The 13,090-nt window shown below is 44.9% G+C and overlaps 1 protein-coding gene across 1 annotated transcript; it reads left to right on the top strand.

The window, feature by feature from the left end:
- The first annotated feature begins 1,548 nt into the window (after nt 1-1,548).
- On the top strand, nt 1,549-2,760 carry LOC123163168 (uncharacterized). Its single transcript, XM_044580922.1, has one exon. The coding sequence runs from the start codon at nt 1,551-1,553 to the stop codon at nt 2,667-2,669; it is 1,119 nt and encodes a 372-aa protein (XP_044436857.1). The 5' UTR covers nt 1,549-1,550; the 3' UTR covers nt 2,670-2,760.
- Nucleotides 2,761-13,090: the final 10,330 nt, after the last annotated feature.

Genomic DNA, 13,090 nt, shown 5'->3' with positions numbered 1-13,090 from the left:
CTTCCCTTGTTAACCATTTTTTGTTTGAACGGTAGTTAGATGCACACTCTTTGTTCTGAATACCAAAGATGTTGGGGAATTGGGGCCAAACATAGCCTTCCTCAAATCCATGAATAGTATTTTCGCTGTTTGAATAAACATAAAATAATTAAGGGTATGTATGTTCAGGTGTGTGAAATGGTCATAGAAGACCCGAACTTGGGGATTCTATCATAGGGTGCATGGATCCATCCAATTTGGCCTCTCTCATTATTACTCTCTCCGTCCGAAAATACTTGTCATCAAAATGAACAAAAAGGGATGCATCTAGAACTAAAATACATTTAGATACATCCCCTTTTATTCATTTTGATGACAAGTATTTCCGAATGGAGGGAGTATATATCACCAGCTAATCCTGCTCCTGCACCGTAATATCTGCAACAAGAGAAAAGTAACATCATTCTTTTGTACATGATTTGAGAGAGCTCATGGCTTATGAAACCATTTTGCTTGGTTGTTATGTCTAAACTTCCTACCTCCAACAATGTTGAGATCCTTGAGGATGCCCAAACACGCATTCCCACATTTCTGGCATGAACGTAGCAAGAAATCTTTAGTAACCACAAACTTGAAGTTAATTACTGAATAATGTACCGGGTTACGGAATGCCTACAGTCAATGATGTATTCTCAGGAGGGATCTCCATAAACACTTTCTTGCCATAGATAAAGTTCAAAACCAATGATTTGAATCCCTTTGTGAAATCAAGAATGAATTTGAATGGCTTCTTCCCAACATAGAGGCAGAGACACCTCTTTTCAGCTCTTGCTTAGATCGCCCTTAAGCTGCAAGAGACAAGGCCTCATGAGCTCCATAATCCTACTCCCATTGATCCGTATTAATTGTCGTAGGTTTAGTATAACTTTGTGCTAAATCAGTGACAAATTATATGGATCGAAGGGAGTACCATATTAAAATAGAAAAATATTACTCCCTCTGATCCAAACTAATTGACGCTACCTTAATATAGGCCTGATATGGTTGTGCGGAAAAGTAGGTGAATGAGCTTCGGCCGCCCAATATATACTCTCATCGGTCTCACACCAATTGACCGGCCATCAAAATATAGGCTTGCTGAACCAGGTGAGTAATAATTCCTGGAAAGACCATTCATTAGAATTATAAATGAGAGTATCTGGTCACAACTATCAGAAAAATTCAAATTAAAACAGTAGGAAGTTGAGAAGGTACAAGGAAAAATAGTAACTTCTCTTTTGAGACAAAAGAAAAAAATAGTAACGCGAATATGCGTAGGAGTATATGCGACGGTTGTTGGGCCAGGCCCAACGAGGCGAAGGGGGAACACGAGTTTCCGCAAAAGGCGGGAAACAGAAATCGCGCGGGAAGCGCATCGACTGCTCTGTTCCGTCTCCAGGCCGAATGTCCGATTACAGCTTGGGACGATGAGGCGAATCCGATTTCAGAAGGAAGCGCGTCGTCTCCACACTATATAATCCCAGCCCACCGATCAATCCAATCCCTCCTCAAACACAGCTAGCTAAGAAATCATGGCCATCACGAAAGCGAGAAAATCAGTCAAGAGATCAACTTCCACCACCGCCGACGCCGGAGCCGGAGCCAGCAGCTCCATGTCCATGGCGCCTCCGCCCGTACCAAGTGGGTTGAACGAAGTCAAGCAGCCGCCGCCGCTGCCTCCTGGCGTCTACTTCAACCCAACGAAGGCGGACAGGATGGGGTTCCTCAACCGGTGGATCGCCGGCGACGACAAGATGCCGGACGCGCGGGGGTTCATCTTCCACGCTGACATGTACGACAACGACCCCTACGCGCTGCAGCGGCTGCACCCGCCGGCCAGCGCCCGCGACGGCAAGCACACGTGGTGGTTCCTCGGCGAGAGCAAGTTCCAGAGCCCGTGCAGCGCGGCCAAGAACAAGCGCGCCGACCGCAGCGTCCGGACCGGCGGGTTCTGGCGGGTGGAGCAGAGCAAGGAGGAGCTTCGCGAAGAGGGCGGGCGCAAGAACTGCTTCGGTTTCTACTACGTGCCCCCGCCCCCGTCCAAGAAGCGCAAGACGCCGTGGCTCATGCAGGAGTTCACCAGCGACATGGACAGGGGCGCCGGCAGGAAGGGCGTGCCCGCGCTCCACAAGCTCTACGTCACGCCGCGCGCCACCGCCGAGGGCCGGACGGAAGTCTACGGGGAGGACGGCCTGACGGCGGGGAACAAGAAGCCTGTCCCGGCAGACTATTTCGCCGCCGCCGCCGCGCTGATGCCGCCGGGGAGTGTCCGTGGTCTCCGGCAAGAGCAAGTTGAGCCGCCACAGCCACAGGCGTCGGATCTGCCGCCTTCGCCCCCGCCCCTTCTTGATTACGGCGACGACGATGACGGCCAAAACTTCATGGATGGCATAATGTCGTCGGTGGGTCCTCTTCATTACGACGACAGCGAGAAGGGGCAGAACTCCATGGCGGCAGCCAGCGTTCTTGGTCAGTACCAGCAGCAGCAGCATGATGAGGACGGGCCGGAGGATAATTTCAGCATTCCAATGGACCAATTCATGAAAATATTTGACAAGCCAGCGGAGACGGAGGGGGAAGAACCGGCGTGGGACTCTTTGCCAGACATAGTTGATCATGATGAGTTCCTGAAATTCAACAAGGATGCTTAGATTGCAGTTCCAGTTAGACTGGGAGATCCAAGTTCCACTTAGACAGATAAATCGATTGATCTGCTAGCTAGAGACTATTCTTTGGTTGATTAATCTGGTTTGGGGGATTAATTTGTGAGTGCTTCTGGTCTATCTATGCCAGTAGTTGTTCTCCATGTACTGTGTGTTTGTATTATATCATGTGATGTGGTTGGTTTCAAGACTGTTTATATTCACAGTTACATGGAAAGAAATGTTGATTTAGTAGGCTGTTTTCAGTTTCCTGCCCTAGTTAGTTTACTTGGTTCGATCGTCCAAAAATGGCGCGAGTGTCATAGAAGATTTCACAAGAGGCATGAAGTTTGAACATAGGTAGAGCATCTTTCGCCGATCCCCTAAAACCGGTTAGAGAAGTAAAATCACGGTTTACTCCTCTAACCTGCACCTAACTGGCGGCTGCTACAAATCAGGCGGCAGATTTTATCCAATTATAAGCCGCCTAGCCCGCCATCCAATTTTCTCAACTAGGATGTATTAGAGCCGCTCGATTCCCCCACAATCATCGCTCCTGTCCATGGGTCACGCATCATAGCTTGTTGCCGGCGAGCAGCACCCCATACTCGACTTGTCACGCCGCCAGTAACAATGCCCCACCCCATTGCAGCGCCGGCGAGTAGTGGCGAGCATTCCCCATTGTAGCGCCACACGACCCCATTGCTGCACTCCCTACAGCAGAAAAAAGCAACAAGCAGTGGTCGTTCCCTTTTTGCTCTGCAGCAGCGAAGGGGGAGCAGAGCTTGAGGCAGCAGGGGCAGGTGTTGACCTTGATCTAGAGGAAGGGGAAGATGATGATGCGGCGGGAAACATGTGTGGTTGTGGTTTCCTGCGTGAGGGGATAAGGCGGATGCTAAACGGGGCGTGGGGCCCATCCAGAGATGGTGTATGTGGGCTAGGCAGTTGACCGAGCAATGCACAACGTGGATGCACGCATGGCAGGTAGACGGCGCGGCTAGTTACTCCATAAATCAGCCAGATGGATTTAAGAGTTTTCCATAAATCTTACGAGCAGCCGCCGAGGAGTAAAACCACTCGCCCACTCGCCACTGAGTAAAATAAGAAACTCACTACCGTCCCACCGCCCAAATGCACCACCGGGCGCTGCCTCCTATGGCTGGATCCAGTCGGCGCCGCTCGCCGTTGCGCATCCGCAGTGCTTGGTCGACAGATCAACGTTGCCTCCTCCTGCGTCAGCGGCGGATCCTCCTCCCGCCCCTCCTAATCCTGCACCGCACCAGCGTTCCCCAACCTCCCACCGTCGCCGCCATCGGGGCCAAACTACCACGGCGTGCGACAACGCAAAATGGGGACCTGGATCGCCGAGATCTATGATCGAGACGCCGGGACTGGGTCGCAAATGATGAAGAAGGCTATGGCGACGTCGGCAGTGGAGGCGGAAACGTCGACATCGGCAGGACCAACATCTTCGATAGCCCAGACACGATGATCGGTGGGTTGTCGAGAGCCGCCTAGAAGGAGGCCGCAGAAATACCGGCTCTCGAAAGCAAAAAAACACGTTTTTTTTATTTCTGAAAGACAATCACGTGCCTTTCGCGGAAGCAAACCACATGAAGCAAATTTGTGCCTCTTGTAAAAAAAAACATGTTTTTTCCTTTTCGAGAGGCACAATTATGCCTCTTGCAGATGCAAATATATACCTCACGCGAATGGAAAAAAGCACGCATTTTCTCACGCAAGTTTTTTCTCCAAACTTTTCCACAAATACCTAGGGAAAAGCTGAAAAACCCCGAAACAACCATAAAAACCTGAAAACCTGTACAGAGATATAAAATGAAATTCAGAGAGAGCGCCCAGCACGGGACGCGTGGCGAGGGCTGTTGTTGGGTTAAATCTGACAGTAGAGAGCAGTGATCGATTACAGGATAGACTGGTTAATGCGTAACCAGCTAGCAACCGCGTCTCCTATCGGGCTTGTGTTTTGTAAGTTGGGTGGGGCCTACTTGAATAAAAAGAGGCAGTTTACCACTTGTTTTTTCGTGTTTTTTTTTGTTTTTATTCGTTTTTCCTTTTCTCTTTGTTTTCTTTGCTTTTTGCTCGGTTTTCATTCGTTTTTATTTCTCTTTCTTTTTTCTTCGATTTTCTTTATTTCATTCTCAGTTTTCACTTTTTTTCTTTTTTTTCATTTTATCAGTTTTGTTTGCTTCTTTTATAATTTTCATCGGTTTTCTTTTGTTTTATCTCAGGTTTTCTTATTTTTTTTACGCTTTTTCGGTACATACCAATACATGTTTAACATTTTTAAAATATAAGATTAACATTTGTTAAAATAGATAGTCAACTTTTTTTCTATACACATTTAACATTTTTTAAATGCTAGATTACCATTTTTTTCAATGGGAATAAACATTTTTTAATACATGGTCAACTTTTTTCTATAGACACTTAATATATTTTTTCAAATGCTTGATTAACCTTTTTTAAATACAAGTTAATTTTTTGAATACATGCTCAATTTTTTTATACACTTTTATTTTTTTCAAATGCTTGATTAAAAAATTTTAAATACCAAAATAATATATTTTTAATATATGGTCAATATTTTTATATACACATTTAACATATTTTAAATTCTTGATTAACATTTTTCAAATACAAGTTTAACATTTTTAGTACATGGTCAACATTCTATAGACATTTAACATTTTTTCATATTATTGATTAAGGTTTTACAAATTCATGTTAATATTTTTTTTTTCAAATACTTGGATCAACATTTATTAAATACTTGATTAACTTTTTTCGCATATTGTATATTTTTTATATATTTTCGTATAAACATTTCTCAATAGACATTTAACATTTTCCAAATGCTTAGCTAACACTATTTTTTAGAAATGTTTTTCTAATATATTTCTTTAAAATAGTAGGAAAAAATAAAAAATCTTCAAAAAAAACGAGCCTTCGGCCTCCCGCGCGGCTGGGCCGGTCCATCTCTCGCTCTGCGAGACGCGAGGGTTCCCTGGGTCTCGCTATAAGAGCAACTCTAGCAGACCCCGCATCCCGCCGGCCCGCAAAATGCGTTTGCGGTTCGCGCAAAACTGCTTTCGCGGGCTGGCTCGGGCTGGCACAGATGCAGACCCCCCAAACGGACCCGTAAAAAAGTTTATTCGCTGAATATACCTTTTTACGGGTCGGCTTTGCGGGCTCTGCTCGGGCACCACCGCGACGACCCGCAAACAGAAAAACTGCAAATCTCGCATTTGACATAGGGTTTCACAAACAAGTTCAAATTCAAACGACATAAACAGTTTTACGCGCAAATAAAAGCCAAGTTCATTACGGCAAACGCAAAAGGGCCCTGAAAAGGTTTGCGTCCATGTCCGGCATCATCTTGGTGGATCTTCACTCCGCGCCATCGAATCCACCTCTGGCGCTTGTTCCAACACCCGCACCGAAATCATCCACATTGCCATCATATGGAGCAGAAAAAACATCACCAGAACTGTAACACAGACCGGCCGACGCGACCATTCTCCTCTTCAAGATTTCGCTCCTTGCCATATCATGCCATGTTTTGGTGAGGTCGTCCATGTCATTGCGGTTCATTGTCATGTTCTTATTCTCTTCGGCGAGCAACAAGGACATGGATTTGTTTTCAGCGGCGTGTGCTCTTCTCTCCTCAATCTCAGCTTTGCAGAGCCCCTCTTCCTTGAGTATTTGCCACTTTTCTTGCTTCTCTTTTGCCTTCTTCTCGGCCAACTCTTTCTTGATCTCCAACGACTTCAACAACATCGACTCGTTTGATTGCACCATGGCATCAATATTCTCCCTCAAGCTCGATGCTTCTTGCTCTCTTTTCATCTTCTCCTTAATCTTCTTGTCGCCATCGGGCTTGTGCAAATTTCTTGGGCCATCATCATCCCCATCTTCATCCATGTTTGTAAGTGAGCCTCTCTTTGGTGGGGATTATTTATCGATCAACTTCCACTTCTCGCATTTTTTAGCAACTCCCAACAATGCTCAAGTTTGAAGAATTTGCCTTCCGAAGCTTCCATGTCCTTGTATCGATGTTGAGCAATCTTGTCCTACACAATGTGAACAAAGTGATCCAATCATTTCCCATGATGCAATATGATGATGCACAACTTGGACAAAGGCAAAACAAACTCACATAGTCCGACTCCACGGTGCCACTTGGAGGTGCATTGCGTACTTGCTCCAAGCAAGCTGCCCAACGGCTGCACATAGGCTTGATGTTCTCCAATGGCCTTGAAGCGACCAAAATGTGCGTGGAGTCCTATTGGGATGCTTTGCCATAATGCGGAAGTATTGATCTTTGATCCTTTGCCAATATCTCTTGGCAGTTTGATCAGTACCCGTGCATGCATCAAGAGACACCGCACTCCATGCTTTGATCAAAGCTTGATCTTCCAAGATCGTGTAGTTCTTCGATCTTTAGCTTTTCCCAGTTTTTGCTTGCGATTGCTCATACGCTTCCGCTTCGATCTCCTCCAATTCGTCCGCACAACCATGACCGTCCACGCCGCCCTCCTTTTCATTGTAGCCGAACAGTTCAAAAGGGGCTTGATCAATGTCAACCACGTTCGTGTCCAACAAGTTCACGAACTCGGTTGTTGCATTGCTGGAACCACCGCTAGAGAGAATGATAACAAGTCACGAGATATCGAGAATAATGGCGGAAATGAAAGGAAATCGCCAAGATCGAAGACGCATACCTTCCGGCCATTTCATCGAACACCTCGCTCGCGGAGGGAGCGGCACCATTGAATGGCATCGCCGGAGCACCTCCTTGCGGGGGGATGGAGTGAGAGGATGAAGAAGGTGGCTTCTTTGAAGCCGGAACCTTCCTCCGCTTTACGCCCGCGACCTTGCTGACCTTCTCCGTCGCCGGTCGGGATCGCGCTGTCGCCTTGGCGCCCGGAGCGCGAGCCATCGCGGCGGGGGCAGCCGGATTTCCGCCCTGCACGACCACGTTGCCCTGCCGCTTGTGGGCAGGCGCGGCGTGTGCTTGGGCGACGGCGGCGGGGCCAACATGGCCGGCGACGAGATCAGCCCGAGGGGAAGGAGTGTGCATGACCTCAACGGTAGTGGGGGACAACATGGGGGCGTCCATGGCGGTGAGGGACAGCCGGGGTGGAGGAACCGGAGCTTGCGGAGGGGGGGCAATGGTGGCGCGGGGTGCGGGGAGCGGGAAAGGGCGCGCGGAAATGTCCCTCCCGCCAAATCTCGTGGCGGATAGGGGTTGAGCTCGGGTCGGCCTCCCAGCCCGTGAAGATAGAGGTTGGGGGAGAAGATTTGTCGCGCCCCGTAAAAAAATTTGCGGGCCGGGGCGGGATGCCGGGTCTGATCGTGCAGATTTTCCTGGCCCCAACCCGCAATTTGGCGGTTAATTTGCAGGCCGGCGCGGGATGCGGGGTCTACTAGAATTCTTCTAAGCCAGACATAATGGCGCCGCGAGAGGGTTGCTTCTCTCACATGAAAAACTTCTTATTTCGCATAGCAACTGGGCCAGTCTGTTTACCCTTTTTTATCGCTGTTTTGAATCTGTTTTTTCTCCTTTTTCTGTTTTTTTCTAAGTTTTTTTCCTATGTTTTTCACCGGTTTTCTTCATTTTATTCATGACCGTTTTTGGTTTTCATGTTTCCTTGGCTTTTTGATGGTTTTCTTTGTTTCTTTCTCGGTTTTTACCGGTTTTGTTTTCCTTTTTCTTAATTGTTTCTTTTTGGGTTTTCATTGATTTTTTTCTGCTTTCTTTTTTCTTTGTTTCTTTCTTGGTTTGCATTGGTTTTTTGTTTGTTTCTTTGTTGGTTTTCATTGGTTTTTCTTTGTTTATTTCTTGGTTTCCTCGGTTTCATTGTTTTGCATTGGTTTCTTCGTTTCTTTTCTTTTCTCTCTTTTTATTTTTTATTTTTATTCTTTGTTTTCCTTTGTTTCTTTGTCGATTTTCATTGATTTCTTTTATGTTCAACATGTGTACACATTTTCTCAGTACACAGTCAGCATTCTTTTATACATTAGAAACATTTATTGTATACATGTTTGACATTTTAAAATGCATTATAAACTTTTTTAGAAAACTTATATTTTTATGTCTATTTTTTCATACACATTGTACATTTTTGGTCTATATATAAAACATTTTTCTAATAGATGTTTAACATGTTTCAAATAGAAGTTTAATATATTTTGAATACATGACCAATATTTTCTCTATATACATTTATCATTTTTTCAGATGCTTTATTAATATTTTTCAACTACATGACTAACATTTTTTAATACACGGACAATATGTTTCTGTACACATTTAACATTTTTCAAATGCTTGATTAAAGATTTCAGATACAAGATTAACATTGTTTGAATACGCGGTCAACATTTTTATAAACAATGAACATTTATTAAATGCTTGATTTTTTCTAAATACTTGCTTAACATTTTAGTGAAATGCTTGATTAATATTTTTTTAAGTACCTGAAGAACCTTTTTCATGCACGTTATTTTTTTTGTAAACATGTATTGTATACATGAGAAATATTTTATCTATACATATTTATCATTTTTTCAAACGATTGGTTAACAGTTTTTCCAATATTTTTTGTATAGTATTTTTTTGTTATATTTATTTAGAATATTTGGAGGTATAAACAAAAGAAAAATAAATAAAAGAGAAACAAAAATAAAAAAACATGAAAAAGAAAGAAAGAACAAGGCATATGGGCGCCCTTCACGCGAGAGTTTCGTACATCTCGCGTGAAGCGAGACATAGGGGCGTCCTTCAGGCATGGCCCAAGTGGGATCACACGCTCAAGCATTTCATTCGGAAGTGTTCACGACAAGCTCCAAAAGAAACGGAAGTGTGCACGTAAGCTGGTAGAGGCACGCACGAAGCTGAGCCATCTTCATGTGATTTGTTTTTCTTTTGCGAAAAAACTTCCGATCTATCCATCTTCAATCATTTCAGTACAATAAACACCCCAAAAAAAATTTACATCCAGATTCATAGACGAGCGACCGATGACTACAAGCCCTGAAGCGAGCCGAAGGCATGCCTCCATCATCTCCCCTCCCTTCCCGAAGTCGGCAAAACTTGTTGTAGTACACAGTCAGCAACTCATCGTGCTAGGGCCCCATAGAACTAGTGCACTAGAATAGCAACCGCCGCCGATGAAGAGACACATAGATCCGAAGTATCCAACCTACAGACACACAAACATAGATGAACAAAGACCGAATCCAAGTAGATCCAACAAAGACAACCACCGATCAAATTCCACGAGATCCGCCGGAGGTAAACCTCCACACACCCACCGACGATGCTAGATGCACCACTGCGATGGGGCCTAGGCGACCGGAACCTTATTCCATCTTCAGGGAGCCGCCATCGTTTCTCCTTCCCGAGAAGGACACAAACCCCAAAAAACTCAAATAAACATCTCAATACGACCCGTCGGCAAGGGTTGGAATCCACCAGGCCTCCATGGCCCTAGGGCCACCGAAGATGAGGCGGACCGGCGGTGGAACCGGGGGAGGCAGAGAAACCCCAGGCTTTGTTTTTAGAGAGGCGGGTGCGGCTAGGTTAAGAAAAAGGAGCCTTGGAGGTATGTAGAGAAGCCAATGTCATGGAGTGAAAATAACAAATTGCGTAGAGGGATCCATCATGATCAAGGTTTGCACATATTTTTTTTGTTAAGTTTGTCGAAGAGATTGGTGTGTGTATAACAAGAACTGACGCATAAGGCTCGGATGATTCTAGAGTGCGTTGTGTAGGATCTTGCATGAACAGGGCATCAAGCAATGCATGGAGATATGCGGGGCAGACACGACGCAGGGTGAAGCATGATTGCAGCTGGACAAAGTCGGCTTGGTTGGACTAGATAGTATGACAAATCAATGTGGATGTTGATCAATATAGAAGGCGGTGGTGGGATCGGCGACGACAATGTATGAGCATAATGATGATGGTGACAGACTTCTGGGGCGTGGAAATACGTGGTGCGGGCTTCAGGGCTTGTGCAACTTCGAGGAAACTATGGCGCGAGGTTGATTCAAGGCAACATATACATAAGAGCTTGAAGTCGATGGGGTGCGGTGTAGCATGGCCAACTACTTTGAGTCATGTTGAAGGTGAATTGGATTCTTGTGAAAGACTTCACTCTGTGTTGTGGAGGGGAAATGGCGTAAGAGCTAGGAGACGTTGGCATTTAAACACCCACTACCTGAAGTATTAAATGATGAATCGTATAATCGTTTTGTTGAACATGTAGCCACTAAGGTACATGAGTTGGATGATGAAAGGGAGAAAATCTATATGGTAAGCTACATGCTAAACAAGAAGATATTTTTGAACCCAATATTGAAACTGAGATTGGTTTGAATAAATTCAATGCTTGATGTGATCTAGGTGCTAGTTTCTACTATCCCTATAGACTCAATGTTGGTCCTTATGTTAATAGCGAGATTAAGTTGAACGTGGCTAATTCTATCTTTACACAACCAGTGGGAATTAATCATGGAGTAGTCATTCAAATTAATGATTGCCTCATTATGATTGACCTTTGTTATAGTTGATATGCCTGAATATCCTATTGCACCTATCATTCTAGGTAGGCCATTTTTTAGAACTATAAAAGTTACTATCAATGTCTTTGAAGTAAAGCAATTCACCCATGGCCTCTCCTAACATAGGAAAAAGTCGACCCCATGAGGCGACATCCGCTTAAAGCCCTCGTCCACGATCTCTAACATTGTCTCGCAGCCACTAACAACCAATACCCTTTACCTTGTGTTGACTTAGTGATGACAACACTCCATGACACAAAGTAAAGGGGGGGGGGAGGGTCATGAAGAGAACACCAAGGAAAGAAAAACACTTGGCCAAACACTTCTGAGTGAGCATAGATGATATGATTAAAAACAATGAATTACTTTGACAATTTTTTTTACAAAAAATACTTCATTTAGCAGTGTTTATCCGGACTACCCCTTTAGCGGTAATTTTGCCAGTTTTTAACCCATTTAGCAACCTATCATTTGGGAATTCACTCCAAATAAATGACAAAAAGATGCCTTCAAAATAAGCCAATGTTCTGCTTCAAATTTTCTTTAACAAAGCAACATCCCAATGAATATATTGATTCTCAGTTTTACTGACTGACCTGATCAAGAACTAAACTAATTTGTGCTTCATCTTGTAGGATCAAATCTCAAGTCATCAATAACACCCTTATAAAAAACTTCGTTAGTTTGGTTAACCCTCTTACACTGAGGGGGAAGAACCAGCGTGGGACTCTTGCCGGACATAGTTGATCATGATGAGTTCCTGAAATTTGACTGGGAGATCCAAGTTCCACTTAGACAGATAAATCGATTGATCTGCTAGCTAGAGTCTATTCTTTGTTTGATTAATTTGGTTTGGGGGATTAATTTGTGAGGGCTTCTGGTCTATCTATGCCAGTAGTTGTTCTCCATGTACTGCTTGTTTGTATTATATCATGTTATGTGGTTGGTTTCAAGATTGATTATATTCACAGTTACATGGAAAGAAATGTTGATTTAGTAGGTTGTTTTCAATTTCCTGCCCTAGTTAGTTTAATTGATCCAATTGTCCAAAAATGGTGCGAGTGTCATAGAAGATTTGCACAAGAGGCATGAAGTTTGAACATAGGTAGAGCATCTTTCACCGATCCCCTAAAACCTTTTAGGGAAGTAAAATCACGGTTTACTCCTCTAACCTGCACCTAACTGGCGGCTGCTACAAATCAGGCAGCAGATTTTATCCAATTTTATGTCGCGTAGCTAGCCGTCTAATTTTCTCAACTAGGATGTATTAGAGCCGCTCGATTCCCCCACAATCATTGCTCATGTCCATGGGTCACGCATCATAGCTTGTTGCCGGTGAGCAGCACCCTGTACTCGACTTGTCGCGCCGCCAGTAGCAATGCCCCACCCCATTGCAGCGCTGGCGGGTAGTGGCGAGCGCTCCCCATTGTAGCGCCACACGACCCCGTTGCAGCACTCCCTATAGCAGAAACAAGCAACGAGCAGCGATCGTTCCCTTTTTGCTCTGCAGCATCCAAGGGGGAGCAGAGCTTGAGGCAGCAGGGGCGAGTGTTGCCCTTGATCTAGAGGAAGGGGAAGATGACGATGCGGCTGGAAACATGTGTGGTTGTGATTTCCTGCGTGAGGGGATAAGGCGGATGCTAAGCGGGGCATGGGGCCCATCCAGAGATGTTGTACGTGGGCTAGGCAGTTGATCGAGCAATCCACAACGTGGATGGACGCATGGCAGGCAGAGAACACGGCTAGTCTCTCCATAAATCATCCAAATGGATTTAACAGTTTTCCACAAATTTTACGAGCAGCCGCCGAGGAGTAAAAACACTTGCCCACTCGCCACTGAG

Source organism: Triticum aestivum, chromosome 7B (assembly GCF_018294505.1).
Source record: "Triticum aestivum cultivar Chinese Spring chromosome 7B, IWGSC CS RefSeq v2.1, whole genome shotgun sequence".
NCBI classification, from domain to species: domain Eukaryota; kingdom Viridiplantae; phylum Streptophyta; class Magnoliopsida; order Poales; family Poaceae; genus Triticum; species Triticum aestivum.
The sequence above is the reverse complement of the archived record's forward strand: the minus strand, read 5'-3'. Positions and strand labels throughout refer to the sequence as shown.